The sequence below is a fragment of the Nanorana parkeri genome, unplaced genomic scaffold (genome assembly GCF_000935625.1).
Source record: "Nanorana parkeri isolate BGI_ZX_2015 unplaced genomic scaffold, ASM93562v1 scaffold1846, whole genome shotgun sequence".
In the NCBI taxonomy this organism is placed as follows: Eukaryota; Metazoa; Chordata; class Amphibia; order Anura; family Dicroglossidae; genus Nanorana; species Nanorana parkeri.
The window spans coordinates 30,811-52,280 of NW_017308114.1; the positions used below are offsets into that span (position 1 = coordinate 30,811).

Genomic DNA, 21,470 nt, shown 5'->3' on the forward strand with positions numbered 1-21,470 from the left:
GGCGGAGACATTAGAGTGTAGGCTGTTCTGTACAGAGACTGATGTGACTGTGGGGGGAGGGGACATTAGAGTGTAAGCTCCTCTGTACAGAGACTGATGTGACTGTGGAGGGGACATTAGATTGTAAGCTCCTCTGTACAGAGACTGAGGTGACTGGCTCAGTGTTCTCTGTACAGCACTGCGGTATATGTTAGAGCTATATAAATGTACTACTCCGGTGGTGGAAGGGTTAACGGTGCCACAATTCTAAGTCTTCCCAGCAGATGTCGCCATTTTCTGCGGCTCACTCCGGGAACATCTCTTCTCCAGGAACCAAATATCAATGCAGAGTTCCCGGGAGGACGGAGATTCGGGGTGAGCGGTAAGTTGCACCGTGTTTATCCATTGACAGAAGGCAGGAAAGTGAAGATCAAATATGAATGCGATTTTAAAGTGAGGAGCCGCATGGAGTATGTCCAGAAGGTGAAGGGTTACCAGCTCCATGCGGTTCCTGCTTGTTCATGGTTTATCATGCTTTCTATAAGTCGCTTCATCAGCTGGTAGGAAGACTACAGATCCCAGCATGCACCATCAAGCTCTGTATTACACGCATGCTCAGGCTGTGAGGGAATGCTGAGACTTGTAGTTCCATGTAATTTGATGAAACTACAACCCCCAGCATGTCCTATGCACACAGAATCTGGCTGGCAAGGAATGCTGGGAGTTGTAGTTTGTCGGCAGTAGTGTGCTGACGCTGAAATATTGCGTCTTCATTTAAATGCAACTGACACCAAAACTTTTTTTAGTTTTGGATAGAGTGAAGGAGGGTTAGAACCCCCGTCCCATTGAGGAGATTTAATTTCACTTCCTGTCTGATGGATGCAACAGGAAGTGACCCTGGTGTTCTTTAGAGTCAACAGAACTAATGTCCCCATTGGAAGATTTCTCATCTATTTCTGTTCTGGTGACAACGCGGCCATCATCCCCAATATACTGAGACTGACATGTGACTGTCCAATATTGGGTGCAGTGCTGCCCTCTGCTGGTGCTTCTTGGATGCAGCACAACCTCATAACAACAAGTCCCTCTGTCCATATGCCGGATCCCAGCTCATTGACATGTCACTGCGCCAGCCTGGGGACAAGGATCAGATCTCTGGGGAGCACATGAGGTCTCATGCACCCGTCTTTGTTCAAATACAAACTGCGTCAGTTGTCAATAGTATCCCTCTATAGATAAATCATCTCCCGGGGTGAGGGCATCAGATCATTGGTGGCCGTCCACCTCATATTTATACTGATCAACATTCTGACCACACCCTAATACTGAGTACTTCGCCCTTTTCCAGACCTGTCCAAGCATGGACTCCCACTAGACCTCTGAAGGTGTCCTGTGGTATCTGGATGGCCCCCCTAATATTGAGTAGGTCCCCCTTCTCCTGACCCCTCCAGTCATGGACTCCACTAGACCTCTGCAGGTATCCTGTGGTATCTGGATGACCCCCCCCAATATTGAGTAGGTCCCCCTTCTCCTGACCCCTCGAAGCATGGACTCCCACTAGACCTCTGAAGGGGGGCTGTGGTATCTGGATGGCCCCCCCAATATTGAGTAGGTCCCCCTTCTCCTGACCCCTCCAGTCATGGACTCCACTAGACCTCTGCAGGTATCCTGTGGTATCTGGATGCCCCCCCCCCCTAATACTGAGTAGGTCCCCCTTCTCCTGACCCCTCGAAGCATGGACTCCCACTAGACATCTGAAGGTGTGCTGTGGTATCTGGATGGCCCCCCCAATATTGAGTAGGTCCCCCTTCTCCTGACCCCTCCAAGCATGGACTCCCACTAGACCTCTGAAGGTACGCTGTGGTATCTGGATGGCCCCCCTAATATTGAGTAGGTCCCCCTTCTCCTGACCCCTTGTCAGGGATACCGGTATAGGTGACCTCACACCTGCGCAGGTACCCACACAGGCAGACCAAACACTTATGACCACACCGGACAGGGCAGAATGTATTATATACAGTTTAATAAACAGCAAACTAAACAACACCCAAAAGCAAACATAAATAAGTAACATCAACCAGACTACAAGCAGGTCATGGCAACAGGAGGACAAGCAGGTAATGACAACAGGAGCAAAGGCAGGTAATGGCAACAGGAGGTATCTAGGACTGCAAATGGGTAACCGGGCTCGGGACACAAACAGGGTTCAGGACTGGTAACAGGACTCTGGACGGAAAGCAGGGTTCACCGGAACTGGGGACTCAGGGTTCAAGTTTCAGGAAACGCTACTGAGCCATCATCCTGACTGCAGGGAGGGTTTAAATATCCTCCCAGGAAGCACCAGGTGATGGCTAAGTACTGGCAGCTGGGAGACACCTGCAGGTGAGCACTGGAGCTGCAGGTCTCAGCTCCTGCGCCACCTAGAGGCGCTCTGGATCCTAACACCCCTCCAAGCATGGACTTCCACTAGACCTCTGAAGGTGTGCTGTGGTATCTGGATGACCCCCCTAATATTGGGTTGGTCCCCCTTCTCCTGACCCCTCCAAGCATGGACTCTCACTAGACCTCTGAAGGTGTGCTGTGGTATCTAGATGGCCCCCCCTAATATTGAGTAGGTCCCCCTTCTCCTGACCCCTCCTAGCATGGACTCCCACTAGACCTCTGGAGGTGTGCTGTGGTATCTGGATGACCCCCCTAATATTGGGTTGGTCCCCCTTCTCCTGACCCCTCCAAGCATGGACTCTCACTAGACCTCTGCAGGTATCCTGTGGTATCTAGATGGCCCCCCTAATATTGAGTAGGGCCCCCTTCTCCTGACCCCTCCAAGCATGGACTCTCACTAGACCTCTGGAGGTGTGCTGTGGTATCTGGATGGCCCCCCTAATATTGGGTTGGTCCCCCTTCTCCTGACCCCTCCAAGCATGGACTCTCACTAGACCTCTGCAGGTATCCTGTGGTATCTAGATGGCCCCCCTAATATTGAGTAGGTCCCCCTTCTCCTGACCCCTCCAAGCATGGACTCCCACTAGACCTCTGCAGGTATCCTGTGGTATCTAGATGGCCCCCCCTAATATTGAGTAGGTCCCCCTTCTCCTGACCCCTCCAAGCATGGACTCCACTAGACCTCTGAAGGTGTGCTGTGGTATCTGGCACCAAGCCGTCAGTAGCAGATCCTTGAAGTCCTGTAAGTTGTGAGGTGATCGGCCTCCATGGATGGGACTTGTTTTTCCAGCACATCCCACAGATGGCCAATAGGATCGGGATCTGGAGAATTTGGAGGCCAAGTCATCACCTCAGACCCAATTGTTGTGCTCCTCAAACCATTTTTGCAGTGTGGCCGGGCGCATTATCCTGCTGAAAGAGACCACTGCCATTAGGGGATACCATATCCATGAAGGGGGGGACTTGGTCATTGTAGGGGCTTTTGGTGGTGGATACGGGTCACCATGGGCACCCATACACAACAAACTTTCAGAACCGGCAATCACTTTATCAGAAATTTCATCTCCAGTATCTCTACTATTGGATCAGACTTCCCTCCCCACATCCATCGCTGAGCCTTGGCCGCCCATGACCCTGTCACTGATTTACGGGTTTTCCTTCCTTGGACCACTATTGGTAGGTCCTGACTAGGGATGCATCGATACTGGTTTTTTATTACCGAGTACCGGTGCTGTGTGCCCCGATTATTAGGTAGTAGGGCGACGGATCATGACATGTCGCCCAGCTTCCTGTGAAGCCTGTGTTCTACCGAAAGAAGACCAGCTTCACTTGTTGAGGCCGCCTGGCTTCCGGACCAATCCAGAAGCCGTGCGGCGAGTCAGGAGGTGCCGTATGGCTTCCTGATTGGTCAGGAAGCCAGGCTACCTAGCAACAAGTGAAGCCAGCTTTCTAGCCAATCAGGAAGCCAGGTGGCACGTCATGACCCGCCTCCTGGCTTCCTAATTGCCTAGGAAGTCACCTTCACTTGTTCCTAGGCAGCCTGGCTTCCTGACCAATCAGGAAGTTGGAAGGTGGATCATTGCGTGCCGCACGGCTCCATGATTGGTTAGGAAGCCAGCTTTCTAGTCCTTGCTAGCCGGTCATAACCCACCTCCTGGCTTCCTGATTGGAAAGGAAGCTGGCTTTATGTTCCTCTGCACTGCCGGTCAGGGGGAGATCTCCCTCTGGCCGGAAGTTCTGGTATCGGAGCATTTGGGCGAGTATGCAAATACTCAGTATCGGCACCGATACTACTATCGGTATTGGTGCATCCCTAGTCCTGACCACTGCAGAACGGCAACATCTTCTTGATGTCCCTCAGCAATCGCCCCTAAAGAAGCGGGCATCACGTCCCTGAAACGCGTAGAGTAATCCCTACCGATTACCCAAGCTGGTTATGATCCCAATCTCTGTGTATCAGTCGGTCACATGGTATGGAGGAGGGAAGACGTAGAGAGCCGCTGGGTAATGATCGGGAAATATTCGGTAGTTATGCGTGACTTGAAATATGAAATGATGGGAAATGTAGCGGGAGACGGTACATAGAAAGTTGGGGCGGCGGCACCCAGAACTGGCAGGTGGAACGGGGCAGAGCCCAAAACTCTACATGGCGGGTTTTCAGGTGCAGGTTCTCGGACTGTCATCCCTTGCCCTGGCTTCACCGCTCACTGAGCCACTAACCTGGAACAATCATGTGGGGGGTGAAGTCTGAAAAGTGGGAACCTTTGTCCGGATCAGTTACTGGTTGGGTGGTAAAGCCAACATTGAGATGTAGGTGTTTGTCTGGCATGATGGCGGTTGTGTCCTTACCCTTCTGTGTCTTTCTTGTCTTCTCTCTCCAGGGATCGGACACATTGGCACTGTACTCAGGGATTGGAGAACAGCGGGCACAGTGATTCTACCTCCAGGGACCGGGCACGCTGCCATTATACCCAGTGATTGGAGTGCAGCAGATACTGTGATACCCCCTCCAGGGATCGGACACATTGGCACTGTACTCAGGGATTGGAGAACAGCGGGCACAGTGATTCTACCTCCAGGGACCGGGCACACTGACACTATCCCCAGTGATTGGAGTGCAGCAGATACTGTGATACCCCCTCCAGGGATCGGACACATTGGCACTATCCCCAGGTATCTGGGTTCAGTTGGTACAGTGATACCTTCTTCAGTGACCGGGAACACTGCCATTATACCCAGTGATCGGGGTACATCAGGCACAGCGATACCAACTCCAGGAATTGTTCATACTGGTAGGATCCCCAGGGATTGGAGTGCAGAAAAAGTGATATTACCTCCAGCGGCTGGGCAAACTGGCACTTTACCAAAGAATTGGAGTGCATCGGGCACAGTGATAATACCGCTAGGTACCGAACCCGCTGCCACTATACCCAGTGATTGGAATACAGCGGGCACAGTGATACTACCTCCAGGGACCGGGCACGCTGCCACTATACCCAGTGATCGGAATACAGCAGGCACAGTGATACTACCTCCAGGGACCGGGCACACTGCCACTATACCCAGTGTTTGGAATACAGCGGGCACAGTGATACTACCTCCAGTCACTGGGCACATTTCCACAATACCCTGTGATCAGAGTGCAGTGGGCACAGTGGTATTATCTCCAGGAATTGGACACTCTGCCACTATACCCAGGGATCAGAGTGCAGCGGGCATTAATACTTCCTCCATGGACCGGGCGCATTGACACCATACCAGGGATCGGAGTCTAACAGTCACACCGTCAGGATGAAGAGTGATGTGTGTGTACGTTGCTCCTTATTTCATATCAGAGATGGATGATTCAGGGTTGGAGGGTGACGGGACTGTTGGGGATGAAATATGACAAGACACGGATAGCTGGAATGTTCATACATGTGTCATGTTAGAATTATTTCCCATGTATGATATCCATCATCTCCATCGTTATTCCATGCTCCCAGCTGGTACAGGAGCGGTGTGTAAAGCAAGCTTTGGTGCGGCCTTTACCATTACTCCCCGAAGCAGATCTAGCCCAGCCAGCTCCCAGATCTCTGTATTTACGTCTTACTTACACCCTCTGCTAGAAGTCTATCGGTTTCAACTGCTCACATGTGGACATGAAGAAGGGTGAAGAAGCTGGGCAAAGGGGGAACGTAAACCAGCATGACGGGGGGGGGGATTGGGGGCTTTTAAATCAAAGCACTGTATACCTGCTTTAACCGTGTTTAAGGTTATTGTGCCCAGAGGTGGGCTTTAAAATTTTGTTCAAACCGTGTCTATGTATGATGTGAGCAGGCATGTAGAAAGCAACTCTTTTGCATGTGCACACACCATACATATGCAGAAGAATGCAGCTCAACACACATGTTGTGAACAAGCCGTAGAGTATAACTAAAGCCAAAACGGGGGGGATGGTATAACTTCTGTAGATTTTTTTTTTTTGCCATCTGTGTCCCATTGGGGAGATCTCCCTTCACTTCCTGTCCCATATCAACAGCAGGAAGTGAAAGAAAATCTATTTAAAGTGAGGGAAATCCCCTCTTAGACGGTTGTCACCAGAACTGGTGTGCCCATTGGAAGATTTCCCCTTTATTGCTGTTCTGGTGACAAACTCAATATTAGGAATTCTCTCACTTTCACTCCGGTGACTATGATCCTTAGGAATGCACAGATGCCGGGCGGCGTGTAAAGAATCTTCACCCGGCTTCCCGATTAGCAGAGAAGCCGTCTCCATGCCCCCTTGTTACCAGGTGACAAGGGAGCATGCAGTCGGCTTTCTAGCCTGGCTTCCTGATTGGCCAGCTTCTTGACCATATAGGGCGCCCGGCTTCCTGATTGGCCGGGAAGCCGGCTCCATGCTCTTTTGTCACCAGGTGACGAGGGCGCATGAAGCCGGATTTCCGGCCAATCACTAGGCCGGGGGGCGGGTAATGACTTGCGGTCCGGCTTCCTGATTGGCCAGCCCCTCAGCCAATCAGGAAGCTGGGTGGCGAATCATTACATGCAGCCCGGCTTCTTGATTGGCCGGTAAGCCAGCTCCATGCTCCCTCGTTATCAAGTGACGAGGGAGCAAGAGGCCGGGAAGTCGGCTCATCAGGAATCCGGGCAGCATGTAATGATTCGCTGCCCGGCTTCCTGATACCGGAAGATCGTGTATCGGACTAGGCATCGGAGCATGCCCAACTACTCGGTATCGGCACCAATACTAGTATCGGTATTGGTGCAACCCTAATGATCATCGGGACACAGAGAGGATACCCAAACGGCACTAAAACCTGAAGGCGGAGCTAACCCCTCTCCACTCTAACCAAATCTAAAAAAAATACCTATTGTCTTCACATATGCTTTAAACACCAGTCTTAAAGTGGAATTAAAGTGTTCTGTGCTGGGTGGGTGTAGGCTTTGCATACTGGCAAGTGTTCCTTTCTCCAGCGATTCATCTTCTGTCCCCCCGCTGCCGCTTCCAAGTCCCCAGGCATCCTCTGTGGCAATTGGGTGGTCAATGATGATGTAACTCCTACACATGCGCACAGCAGATACATACTCCCCGGCATCAGACCCAATAACATCATCTTGGAGAGTACACGGCACAATGCATGCACCGTACAGTGTACACAGAACATAAAATAAAGAAGAAGTATTTTGTATGTCTATTCAGCCAAAACTCCCGACCTCCCAGAAATGTGTTTTTCTCTCTTCCGCTTTAATGAGCAAATGTGCCCAAATAAAGGCAGATGGTGGATAAGGGACTGGCCACCGTTGTTCCCTGCGGTCTCCCTGCATCTGATCTTTTCCCCATTTCTAACTTGCCATGCCTTGTTCCTCACTGTCTCTCTGTTTAGAGGCAGCCATCTTGGAAGAGGCGGGGCTTTGCTTCCTCATGTCAGAACCTCCAGCAAGGAGAACCGCGAGCAGCACAGTGGTGACCTCACCAAATCTCATCTCGGATCTCCTGAGACTAGCAGCAATACATTAGATTTCGCACTGCAGATACACAGCTCGGAGACTGGAGTGTCTCGGCGCGCTCACATAACCAGAAAAGCTCTGCTATTTTTCGGAGGAATTCCAGACCAAATGTACATGTTTCATGGTACGGCTTAGAAACCTTGAACTTGTGTAGATGTTCCCTATGGTATAGCAGCGTCTTCAGTTTTTGAGTTCAGGACCACAATTGCTTGGTAAAAGCTTGCTGTACACGCTGCTCTTATACAAGCTGAAGTCGGAGGGGACAAGACTTTACAGTATTAGTGTGGCACACCGACTGGTCAGAAGTCATGTGATCTCTGTGTCTGGGGCTATGTGACTTGGTAATAGGAAGGTCCGGTGACATTTTGTTTCGGCAGGTCCAGAACACGAATGATTTCAGCACCGTCAGTAAAGTGTCGGCAGCGGCAATGGGTTACTTCCACGATGAATTCCAGAAATACTTTGTAGGTCGGACTAGCAGAAGATCCCCGCTCATCCACAGGTGAGAAACCAACACCCTTTGCCAACCTGGACATTATTTCCTGTGACTGCAGATATGTAGATGCCTGTTCCCTACCATCATGCTACAGACAAGGACTATTGTTCTTTGTGTGGAAGCAGTGGTCTCTTTGCAGAGGTCAGCCACCCCCCCTTCCTGCTGAGTCAGAACTAAAGTTCTTCGATTAGCAGAACTCGTGCTGCCTGCTGAATGCAAAGTCCACAGGTCAGTATCAAGTAATGCAGAGTGCAGAGGTCAGTATCAAGTAATGCAGAGCTCAGAGTTCAATAGTAAGTTATGCAGGGGACAGTGGTATGTAATGCAGAGGTCAGTGGCACCTAAGGCAGAGTTCAGGGGCCAGTAGTGAGTAAGGCAGAGTGCAGGGTTCTATAGTAACACAGAGTTCAGAGGTCAGTAATAAGTAATGCAGAGTGCAGGGTTCTGTAGTAAGTAACAGAGAGTTCAGAGGTCAGTAGTAAATAGTGTAGAGGCCCAGTAGTATTTAATGAAAAGTTCAGGGGTCAGTGGTAAGTAATGCAGAGTGCAGGGGTCAGGAGCAAGTAATGGTAGGTAATGTAGAGTGCAGGTGTGAGGAGCAAATAACACACAGGATGCAAGGGTAAGTAGTGAGTAATGCTACAAATCTTTACAAACCATCAGTGTCAGTGGGATTGTGGCCTCCGGGGATGATTAGCCCCTCAATACATTGGTGTCAGTGGGATCGTGGCCTCAAGGGAAACATAGATCCTCACTTCATTGGTGTCAGTGGGATCGTTGTCCTCAGGGTAGACTGGCCCCCAAATAATTGGCTTCAATGGGATTGTGGCCCCCAGCGGGGGAATAGTTCTACAAATCATCAGTGTCACTGGGATTGTGGCCCCCAGGAAAGATTAGCCCCTCAATTGATTGGCGTCAGTGGGATTGTGGCTCCCAGGGAAGAATGCCCTCCCCATCCAAGTGATAGGTGTCAGTGGTGGTATTTAATGTACCTAGGGACAGGAGCCAGTGCTGCCTGTAGATGAAGATTGATGATCCAACGTGTCAGTGCATCTTCTGTGCACAGGTGCAGTATCCCTGGAACCTTTTTTATACCTGTCCGGTGTAGACCAATCTCCCCGGAGTAATTTTACCCGGGTGCTTTCATTCATAAAGATGGGCGTAGCTGTCAGAGCATACAGGAAGCAGGCAGGAGGAAGGCGAGCTGCAGCTCATTGTATAAGAATCCCTGCTCTAGAGGGCAGGTACGCCCCAACCATCTCCATCATCCTGGTCCCTGTTCATGGATTGATTGCCAATGCTTCCCGGCATGCTGGAATATCTCTCAGTGCTTGCTTTGAATGCCCAATGTGCACTGCATTGCTGGGAAAGGGTCATGTAGCTTCCAATGATAAGTCAATGAAAATCTGGTGATGAAATTGGGAGTGATGGACAGATATACCGCCATTGTTTCACGCAGATGACCGCTCGCAGCTGTGAACTCTACATGTGTTGGGAATATGGAAATATTAAGTGATTGGTGGTCCTATTGGTATAAGCAGCTTGAATTCAAGATTGGCTGATTCATTTCAATTACCTCACCCCTTTTTGTCCCGTAGGGGGTACTGTGTCCGCTCACAGGCCGTCAATCACTGTATCAGGGAGTTCCTCCAAGACACGAAGGACTGTGCGCACAGACAGGTGAGTGATCTGGGATTCTGCCAAATACACAGCAAGTCTTCACATAGTCATCTGTTTGTTTGTTTTTCTTCGATCAGGATCCAAATTCTTCCAGAACTATTGATTAATAAGAAATAAGCAAAGTTACATTCCATGATATTTCATAAACCTGAGCAAGATAATATTTAATATTGAAAGCAGATATAAGAAAAACAAATTATTGCTGCTCTGTAATCCTTTAATAGATCATTAAATGTATTTTATTTTAAATTCCAGCTGTGTAATTATGTGAATTTGACCTGGTAGCACCCTCTCAGAGTCCCTGTACAGCCGGGCTTGGACTGGGGGATGGAAAAGCAGCACAGGGAAGCAGTCAGTTCATGTACTGAGTTGGTGCATGCTAGTAGGTGTAGTGAGCAGAGTGTCAGAGAGATGAGCTTACCACTGTTCTGCTTCTCCTTCACTGTCCAGTCACAGGCTAAGGGTGGGCTCAAAGGCACTGGGTTGATGGGCCTCTTAGAAGTACTGGGGGACAGCTCTGAATTGAAGGCCCCGTTTTACAGCAGAATCTGCTTTTTTTCCCCCTCTATTTAATAGGCTATATTTATTGCTGACTGGCATCGTGCTTGAACATGCCAGAATAATATACAGTGGATAAATGATATTGTGATCCCATTGGAATGAGTTGGATTCCCCCGTTCCAGCCCATGGTGTATCCTGATCTTTATCCAAGTAATGAAAGGTGGGAGATGAAGGGGGTGTAGGAACATCACCATGAAGGTACTTTACATGAATCAATTGTGAGAAGACATGGCATGAAATTCTCTGTTTCATGGACCGATGGTCCACTTCTTCAGGAGGCCATTGGAGGCTGATAATATTGTACATCATACAAGATAATTCAGTCCATGGACGTTAATAAGACAACAGGTGCAGAGATCCCTATATATGCTGGGAAAGACTACAGGGAATAACCGTGAGGGAAGCAATTCACCAAGTCCACCTCACCTTATATTTCCCATTAGTAGTGCCAAAGACCTTGGAGAGGTCTTTGCCACCAGAACCTTGTAGTCCCTGAGAGAGAGAGCAAGGGGGAGCGACACTTCCAAATCTTTACTCACAATATGTGCCCCAAAATTGTAAAGATCAGATGTAGCATTCCTGGCTTTGGCCCCTCAAAAAGATATTCCTACCAGAGGAGCGGAGGGAAAATGCTTGATCCCTAGTGCTGAGCGCCTGAAGTTATGCTTTTAATAGTAGGCAAATGGTCTGGATGTTCATGAATCTACAAATTGCCTAAAAAAAAAAAAGGAAATCCATTGTTCTTTCTAGCCACCTCTCCGGGATCCGTCACCAGGTCTATGCTTTATACGTCCCTCCTACCTATCTATCCTAAATGGTGGGGCAATATGTGGGTCAGCGTCTGAGCTATATGCCACTACATGTACATTGAGCCACCCTGCTGAGGATACAAGCCAAGGAACTGCAGAGAGCTCTTGGACTACCAATGTCTCTCTGGCATAATTACATCAGGTTGAAAAAAGACACGTCTATATCGAGTGCATCCATAAAATATGTGTCTTGATGTGTCCACCAAAAGAAAAAGTTGGCAAAACGCCCCCCTAAACATTACCATGTTAAATGGTAAACGGAAAAAGGCGCATCAACACCGCCAATGATCCAAACTGTGAAGCTTGTTGATGGAAACATTTGATCACCTCCCTTCAATCTGCATGATGCGTGTATAGTCAGAGGTAGTATATCTGTCGATGATTCATGTTACTGATAATCCCCCCTGCAATCTGTACAGGTGCTGTCTTTGGGATGTGGATTTGATGCTCTGTATTTCCGGATGTGCGGGAATCTGGGGGCGGAGGGAAGCACGTGTTTCTGGGAAGTGGATTTTCCAGCCGTGGTGGAGCGGAAGCGACGGGTAATTGCAGAGACGGAGACGCTGAGGAAGATGCTGAGCAAAAACGCAGACTGCGATGGCCCCGGTGAGGACAGTATCAGTGATGTCCTATCTGGTTGTCATTTATTGTTGATCAACTGATTCACTTAAGTGGAATTGTTGCCTATAGCGACCAATCAAAATTTGGGGTTAAAGATTCCGTTAAATGAAAGGTGAACGGTTTTCATTGGCCACTTTTGTGCTCGTTCTTTTTCTCCAGTTTCAGTGAATCTTCCCCCTTCACGCCTTCATTCTATAACGCATCTCATTCTTCTCTCCTCCAGCATGTTCCATCCTTCTCTCGGAAGATTATAAGCTCCTCGGTGTGGATCTCGGTGATCTTTCTTCCCTGCATTCTGCACTGGACAGTGCTGGCCTGACATGGAATTGTCCCACTCTTGTACTAGCAGAGGTAGTTCTGTGCTACATGGATCCCGACAGGTAAGTGCAGATACTGAGTCTTTAGACTTCCTTCACCCTGTACCATAGCCATAAAAGAGAATCTGTAATATTGACCCCCAAACCCTGCTCACTGGTAGTTGCAGCTGTGCACATTTCATAAGCCGTCCTGTATTTAGAGTGGTCTGGAAGTGAAATCGTATAAAGGGCCCCTATATCTACATGTTATCTGTGCTATAAAGCAAGGGTAGTCCAACCTTTGCCCTCCACCTGTGGTGACGCTACAAATTCCATCATGCATCTGCCTCTGGAAGCCATGTCTGTGTCTGTTGGAGTTTTACAATTCCTTATGGGAGTTCTTCAACAGCTTGAGAGCCGAAGTATAGATACTCCTGCAATAAAGTCCTCTTAGGGTTATGGTAGGGTTAGGGTGAATATAGGCTGTAGGGTAGTTTTAGGATTGTAGTTGAGCTGGGCTTGGATAGGGTTAGGGTGAGTATATGATGAGTTTGGTTGTCTTAGAATAGAGTAAGAGTTAGGGTGAGTATTGTCGGTAGGGTTAGGATTGGAGAGGTTGGGTTGGGTTAGAGTGAGTATTTGCTATAGGGTAAGCTCTGTATTCTTAGGGTAGGGTAGTTATGTGTTTTAGAGTGGGGTTAAGATAGTGTTAGGGTAAATATGTGTTTGAGTTAGGGTAGGGTAATGGTGAGTATGTATTGGAGAGTTAGGTATGTAGAGATTAGGTTGGATAAGAGTACAGTTACAATGATGGACAGTATATGTGGTAGGGTTAGGGATGTAGGGTATTTTTAGGCTGAGTATGTTCTGTAGGGTTGAGTTTGGAGTTGGAGAGTGTAAGTGCTGTAGTGCTAAGGTCTGGTTAGGGAAGAGTTAGAATAAGGAACATTATATGCTGTAGGATAATTCTTATAGGCTCTTTTTAGTTTGAGTTTGTTCTGTGGGGTTAGGGGTGTCATGTTGGGTCAGGGTGAGTATGAACTGTAAGGTTAGGGTTGGGTTATGGAGAGTATGTCCTGTAGAATAATGTTGGTAGATCTAGGGTTAAGGTAGGGTAGAGTTAGAATAAGGGACAGAATATACAGTAAGATTAGGGATGTAGGCTTGGGGTAGAGTGAGTGTTCGGGTACGTGTTGTAGAGTTAGGGTTGCAGGAGGAGGTTTAGAAGTGCAGTTAGTAGATTATGGCTGTAGGTTAGGGTAGCGTTAAGAATTAATATGTGTTATAGAGCTAGGGTAGGGTTAGAATTAGAGAAAATAGTTTGTAAGGTTAGGGTGGAGTTAGGGTAAGTTTGTACTGTAGGGTTAGGGTTGTAGTGCTTGGGTAAGTATGTACTGTAGGGTTAGGGTTGTAGGGCTTGGGTAAGAATGTACTGTAGGGTTAGGGTTGTAAGGTTAGGGTAAGTATGTGCTCTGGGGTTAGGGTAAGTATGTGCTGTAGGGTTAGGGTTGTAGGGCTAGGATAAGTATGTACTTTAGGGTTAGGGTAAGTATGTACTGTAGGGTTAGGGTTGTAGGGTTAGGGTACATATGTTCTGTATGGTTAGGGTAGGTATGTACTGTAGGGCTAGGGTAAGTATGTACTGTAGGGTTAGGGTAAGTATGTACTGTAGGGTTAGGGTAAGTATGTACTGTAGGGTTAGGGTTGTATGGTTAGGGTAAGTATGTACTGTAGGGTTAGGGTTGTATGGTTTGGGTAAGTATGTACTGTAGGGTTTGGGTAAGTATGTACTGTAGGGTTAGGGTTGTATGGTTAGGGTAAGTATGTACTGTAGGGTTAGGGTTGTATGGTTTGGGTAAGTATGTACTGTAGGGTTAGGGTAAGTATGTACTGTAGGGTTAGGGTTGTAGGGTTAGGGTAAGTATGTACTGTATGGTTAGGGTTGTAGGGTTAGGGTAAGTATGTACTGTAGGGTTGCAGGGTTAGGGTATTACTGTAGGGATAGATTTGTAGCATTAGGATTTACTGTTGGGTAAGCGGATTATGTTCTGTAGGGTTGGGTCAGGGTGAGTATATGCTGTCGGGTTATGGGAACACGTTCAGGGTTGTAGGGTTTGGGAAATGGTTTTGGTAGGCTTGGTATGTTCTCTAGGTGAGACATTATTATAATGTGGAAGGAAAATGTGCTCTTGTCCCCCCTATAAAATACCATTTAGATGTGCTCTCCCTTATCTCTCCTATTTAGATGATGTGATGGTAATATAGTGTGATGCCTGGTACCTGATGGAAAGGGCAGTGTTGACGTTGGTCACATGATCTTTGTTTTGCTGCGTTTCTTCTGCAGATCGACAGATGTGATTGGCTGGGCAGCACGGCGCTTCCCTCATTCCCGCTTCATCTTGTATGAGCAGTTTTCACCATGTGATCCATTTGGTCAGGTGATGATGAATCACTTTGTGTCGCTGAACTCTGCCCTGCGGTCGGTGGCGGTGTATCCCAGGCTGGAGGATCAGGAGCGCCGCTTCCTGCACGAGGTCAGAATTGTGCTTCGTATATTCACTTCCCTTCCTGTCTGCAATGGATGCTTCACCAAGCGGGTTCCACCGAGTCTCCTCTCTTTCCTACATGAGAGAAGATCTTAACTGAAGAATCTAGACCTCAACTCATCTGATTCCATTAAAAGTCCCAGAGAAATGGAGTCCCTGCATGTAATGGCTGACAGGGCAGACATTCATGTCACCAAAGCGATGACTACCAGGGAAGAACCCCTCAGGGTGCCTTAATGTAGAATTACCTCTAAAGAGTGTAAAGGTCGTTCCTGAAAATGCTTAGAGATACGGGGTTCAAACCCACAGAGTCAAAATGGCCAGATGGGGTACAGTACATGGGAACTACCCTTTAAGGATTAGTCTGGGGGTAGAAGGTAGAGCTGACGAGAAGAAGGGTTTCCTGGGCTGGCCTACAGTTTTTGTTTGACAGTGTCCAGTCCTCCTGTAGGTATAATGTGGTGAGATGTCCTGTATCCCTCAGTGGAGAAGAAAAAAGTTACTGTATTCAGATACGCTTTACTTTCCCTCTAATGCATTTCACCAAAATGATAAAATTTTCACCAGAATGTTTGCAGAGATTTGGGGAAATAAAGACTCTATTTCACTCATGTCTTCTATGTTCTCTCCGCACAGGATCTCATGTCTCCTATGTTATCTCCGCACAGGGTCTCATGTCTCCTATGTTATCTCCGCACAGGGTCTCATGTCTCCTATGTTATCTCCGCACAGGGTCTCATTTCTCCTCTGTTCTCTCCGCACAGGGTCTCATTTCTCCTATGTTATCTCTGCACAGGGTCTCATTTCTCCTATGTTCTCTCCGCACTGGGTCTCATGTCTCCTATGTTCTCTCCGCACTGGGTCTCATGTCTCCTATGTTCTCTCCGCACTGGGTCTCATGTCTCCTATGTTCTCTCCGCACTGGGTCTCATGTCTCCTATGTTCTCTCCGCACTGGGTCTCATGTCTCCTATGTTCTCTCCGCACTGGGTCTCATGTCTCCTATGTTCTCTCCGCACTGGGTCTCATGTCTCCTATGTTCTCTCCGCACTGGGTCTCATGTCTCCTATGTTCTCTCCGCACTGGGTCTCATGTCTCCTATGTTCTCTCCGCACTGGGTCTCATGTCTCCTATGTTCTCTCCGCACTGGGTCTCATGTCTCCTATGTTCTCTCCGCACTGGGTCTCATGTCTCCTATGTTCTCTCCGCACTGGGTCTCATGTCTCCTATGTTCTCTCCGCACTGGGTCTCATGTCTCCTATGTTCTCTCCGCACTGGGTCTCATGTCTCCTATGTTCTCTCCGCACTGGGTCTCATGTCTCCTATGTTCTCTCCGCACTGGGTCTCATGTCTCCTATGTTCTCTCCGCACTGGGTCTCATGTCTCCTATGTTCTCTCCGCACTGGGTCTCATGTCTCCTATGTTCTCTCCGCACTGGGTCTCATGTCTCCTATGTTCTCTCCGCACTGGGTCTCATGTCTCCTATGTTCTCTCCGCACTGGGTCTCATGTCTCCTATGTTCTCTCCGCACTGGGTCTCATGTCTCCTATGTTCTCTCCGCACTGGGTCTCATGTCTCCTATGTTCTCTCCGCACTGGGTCTCATGTCTCCTATGTTCTCTCCGCACTGGGTCTCATGTCTCCTATGTTCTCTCCGCACTGGGTCTCATGTCTCCTATGTTCTCTCCGCACTGGGTCTCATGTCTCCTATGTTCTCTCCGCACTGGGTCTCATGTCTCCTATGTTCTCTCCGCACTGGGTCTCATGTCTCCTATGTTCTCTCCGCACTGGGTCTCATGTCTCCTATGTTCTCTCCGCACTGGGTCTCATGTCTCCTATGTTCTCTCCGCACTGGGTCTCATGTCTCCTATGTTCTCTCCGCACTGGGTCTCATGTCTCCTATGTTCTCTCCGCACTGGGTCTCATGTCTCCTATGTTCTCTCCGCACTGGGTCTCATGTCTCCTATGTTCTCTCCGCACTGGGTCTCATGTCTCCTATGTTCTCTCCGCACTGGGTCTCATGTCTCCTATGTTCTCTCCGCACTGGGTCTCATGTCTCCTATGTTCTCTCCGCACTGGGTCTCATGTCTCCTATGTTCTCTCCGCACTGGGTCTCATGTCTCCTATGTTCTCTCCGCACTGGGTCTCATGTCTCCTATGTTCTCTCCGCACAGGGTCTCATTTCTCCTATGTTCTCTCCGCACTGGGTCTCATGTCTCCTATGTTATCTCCGCACAGGGTTGGGAGCAATGTCGCGTCTTGGACATGAATGAGTTCTCTGCTTTGTGCATTTCGGACTTGGAAAAACGGTGCATCGAATCTCTGGAGCCATTTGATGAGTTTGAGGTAGAAATTCTCTCCTCCGGTTGGCAGTCGGATTTCTGTAGAGACGGGGGATGGGGTATTAGTTCAGAAGGGTATGGGAGATGACCGAGTATATGCTTTCTGTCTTCGTTATTCCGCAGGAGCTCCACCTGAAGTGTTCTCATTACTTTATCTTGGTGGCTTCTCAAGGGCTTCTAGCAGAGTGTCCGGCCCTGCGACCGATCTGCGATACTCACAGAGGTATGATGGATTGCATGGAGAACGGACACCTAGATAACTGATCCAGCTTCCCAATATGTACAGTAAAGGATCACATATTACACTCATCATATACTGGGGATAACATTGCTCAGAGTGTCGCCTTCTGCAAAGCAATAACTCCTATTTCTGTGTGTGTGTGATATGTCCTGTCACTGGCTGGATCCTTGTTTGTGAACCCTTACTCCCGGGTGGATCCCCGTGTGATCACATCTATCATTGTATGGATTCCTGTGTGATGTCATTGGCTGGGCTCCTTTGTGATTCCAGCTGTCATTGGCTGGATCCCTGTGTGATTCCAGCTGCCATTGGCTGGCATCCCGTGTGATGCTGTCGGCTGGATTCCTGTGTGAACCCACCTGCCATTGGCTGGATTCCTGTGTGTGATCCCATCTGCCATTGGCTGGATTCCTATGTGTGGTCTCATCTGCCATTGGCTGGATCTCTGTGTGTGATTTAATCTGTCACTGAATGGATTCCTGTGTGTGTGATCCCTTCTGTCATTGGTCATCTGTTATTGGCTGGATCCCTTTGTGTGATCCCATCTGTCATTGGCTGGAAGCCCGTGTTATCCCATCTGTCATTGGCTGGAAGCCCGTTTTATCCCATCTGCCATTGACTGGATTCCTGTGTGATGCTATCTGTCATTGGCTGGAAGCTTGTGTGTGATCCTATGCGTCATTGGCTGGAAGCCTGTGTGATGCTATCTGCCATTGGCTGGAAGCTTGTGTGAGATCCTATCTGTCCTGTTACCAGCTTAACCTCTGTATGAGCGTTCTTCCCTGTGAAGGATCCCTGGTTGTAATCTCACGTCTCCTTTTGTTTCCTCTCCGTAGAGTTCTCGGTGCTCCCAGCTCCGGAGTTCTGTGGCTCTCTCCCTGTGGATCCGCTTCCCGCCTCTGTCTGTGGTCTACGACGTTTTGGTCACCGTTCCTGTCCAGTGTCTTCTCAGGTCATCATCTCTGCTGGTGGATTTGGGGAAGGAGACGGCAAGCACCGGAGATTAGACGACATCCACCTGTTATTGCGGGAAGATGATACCTGGAGGCGAGAGATGAATGCCAGCCAATGGGGTAATGACTTGACTTTATTGCATAAAATGACTACATGGCTTGATGACATCAGTTTGAGACGTGTCTGAGATCATTCAGAATTCATCGACAGTGCATCTGACCTGCTGCAAGTGGCTTCTGCATTCCTATTAACTTGTATGAGAATGCAAAACCTCCTTGACATGACACCGGCACTTACAGTCCCTTAGTAGGCCACATAAACTATTGTCAGTGCATCATTGTACAGGCCCCTACCTAGGAATGTCTACTCCTCCAGACTGACATCCACCCATCAAGGCATTTTGATATTTGCATAACTCCTCCCAAGAGCCAGCCCACTGCTTACATCAGGACATGAGAGGAGTACTGAGGCGGGGTGCTGTGATGTTTTCAGGAAGCTATGTACAGCACCCTGCCAGCGCCTCCCACCAGCCATGATCTGCCTGCACCACTGCACAGAGAAACACAGAGACCAAGATACGGGATCGTATAGCAGCTACCAAATGTCATGACTTGGCACCGCATGTAGTATCACAATGTCTCCTGATTCTGTGTAGTAGCTCAGGGTGGTCTGTGTGCACACATTATACAGCACCCTCTCCATCCAGTGTGATGTGTGCTGCACCATAGTGTTGACTGATAGGAAATTAGTTATGTCCTGTCCTGTCTGTGTCAACAAATTGTGTCATTTCTTTTGAACAACGTTTCCTCTCTGTCTTTGTAGATGGACGTCTCCTGCACTCCCTCACACTTCTCACCGGCGGTCAGGTTTTAGCTTTGGGGGGTCGATTCTCCCCTTCTAGACCGGCTAATGGTGCTCACATCCTGCAGTATGATGTGGTGACACAGAGCGTGAAGATCACACCGAGAGATCTCCATCCTGAGCTGCATCGCTGGAGACACACGGCCACCGAGGTGTCCCTCCACGGTAATGTCTCTGCTGGTCATTTACAGCTGAACTCAGGCCATCCCTCATGCTGGTCATTTACAGCTGAACTCAGTCCATCCCTCATGCTGGTCATCTACAGCTGAACTCAGGCCATCCCTCATGCTGGTCATTTAAAGCTGAACTGTTGTCATCCCTCATGCTGGTCATTTGAGGCTGAACTCAGGTCATCCCTCATGCTGGTCATTTAAAGCTAAGCTCAGGTCATCCCTCATGCTGGTCATTTAAAGCTGAACTCGGGCCATCCCTCATGCTGGTCATTTAAAGCTGAACTCAGGTCATCCCTCATGCTGGTCATTTAAAGCTAAGCTCAGGTCATCCCTCATGCTGGTAATTTAAAGCTAAGCTCAGGTCATCCCTCATGCTGGTCATTTAAAGCTGAACTCGGGCCATCCCTCATGCTGGTAATTTAAAGCTAAGCTCAGGTCATCCCTCATGCTGGTAATTTAAAGCTAAGCTCAGGTCATCCCTCATGCTGGTCATTTAAAGCTAAGCTCAGGTCATCCCTCATGCTGGTCATTTAAAGCTGAACTCGGGTCCTCCCTCATGCTGGTCATTTAAAGCTGAACTCAGGTCATCCCTCATGCTGGTCATTTAAAGCTAAGCTCAGGTCATCCCTCATGCTGGTCATTTAAAGCTGAACTCGGGCCATCCCTCATGCTGGTCATTTAAAGCTGAACTCAGGTCATCCCTCATGCTGGTCATTTAAAGCTGAACTCGGGCCATCCCTCATGCTGGTCATTTAAAGCTGAACTCAGGTCATCCCTCATGCTGGTCATTTAAAGCTGAACTCGGGTCCTCCCTCATGCTGGTCATTTAAAGCTAAGCTCAGGTCATCCCTCATGCTGGTCATTTAAAGCTGAACTCGGGTCCTCCCTCATGCTGGTCATTTAAAGCTGAACTCAGGTCATCCCTCATGCTGGTCATTTAAAGCTGAACTCGGGTCCTCCCTCATGCTGGTCATTTAAAGCTGAACTCAGGTCATCCCTCATGCTGGTCATTTAAAGCTGTACTCAGGTCATCCCTCATCCCATTTAAAGCTGTACTCAGGTCATCCCTCATCCCATTTAAAGCTGTACTCAGGTCATCCCTCATCCCATTTAAAGATGAACTCTGCACATTTATGTCTTGGGTGCTCAAGGACCATGTCCTGCCACTGAGAGAAGGAGGACGGCCATGTGCTCACCTTCTTCACGCTTCCTTCTAAGGGCAGGTTCAATTTTTACAGCACCTGTAGCAACCCGCCCACAGCCATTGGTTGGCAGCTATTCAAGTAACCCAATGTGCAGGCTCATCATTCATATAACCCAGTGTGCAGGCTCATCATTCATATAACCCAGTGTGCAGGCACATCATTCATATAACCCAGTGTGCAGGCTCATCATTCATATAACCCAGTGTGCAGGCTCATCATTCATATAACCCAGTGTGCAGGCTCATCATTCATATAACCCAGTGTGCAGGCTCATCATTCATATAACCCAGTGTGCAGGCTCATCATTCATATAACCCAGTGTGCAGGCATACTCAGGTCATCCCTCATCCCATTTAAAGATGAACTCTGCACATTTATGTCTTGTGTGCGCAAGGACCATGTCCTGCCACTGAGAGAAGGAGGACGGCCATGTGCTCACCTTCTTCACGCTTCCTTCTAAGGGCAGGTTCAATTTTTACAGCACCTGTAGCAACCCGCCCACAGCCATTGGTTGGCAGCTATTCAAGTAACCCAATGTGCAGGCTCATCATTCATATAACCCAGTGTGCAGGCTCATCATTCATATAACCCAGTGTGCAGGCACATCATTCATATAACCCAGTGTGCAGGCTCATCATTCATATAACCCAGTGTGCAGGCTCATCATTCATATAACCCAGTGTGCAGGCTCATCATTCATATAACCCAGTGTGCAGGCTCATCATTCATATAACCCAGTGTGCAGGCTCATCATTCATATAACCCAGTGTGCAGGC

General features: G+C 48.6%; 1 protein-coding gene across 1 annotated transcript in view; it reads left to right on the forward strand.

Annotated features, from left to right (window-relative positions):
• The first annotated feature begins 5,684 nt into the window (after positions 1 to 5,684).
• LCMT2 (leucine carboxyl methyltransferase 2) overlaps positions 5,685 to 21,470 on the forward strand; it is a 25,388-nt gene continuing 9,602 nt past the window's right edge. The window contains exons 1-10 of the mRNA XM_018571814.1: positions 5,685 to 5,730; positions 8,289 to 8,413; positions 10,006 to 10,087; positions 11,877 to 12,063; positions 12,302 to 12,458; positions 14,719 to 14,908; positions 17,157 to 17,264; positions 17,384 to 17,483; positions 18,338 to 18,574; positions 19,278 to 19,481. Coding sequence (XP_018427316.1) covers positions 5,713 to 5,730; positions 8,289 to 8,413; positions 10,006 to 10,087; positions 11,877 to 12,063; positions 12,302 to 12,458; positions 14,719 to 14,908; positions 17,157 to 17,264; positions 17,384 to 17,483; positions 18,338 to 18,574; positions 19,278 to 19,481 — 1,408 coding nt within the window. The 5' untranslated portion in view covers positions 5,685 to 5,712. The remainder of the gene's footprint in view (positions 5,731 to 8,288; positions 8,414 to 10,005; positions 10,088 to 11,876; positions 12,064 to 12,301; positions 12,459 to 14,718; positions 14,909 to 17,156; positions 17,265 to 17,383; positions 17,484 to 18,337; positions 18,575 to 19,277; positions 19,482 to 21,470) is intronic.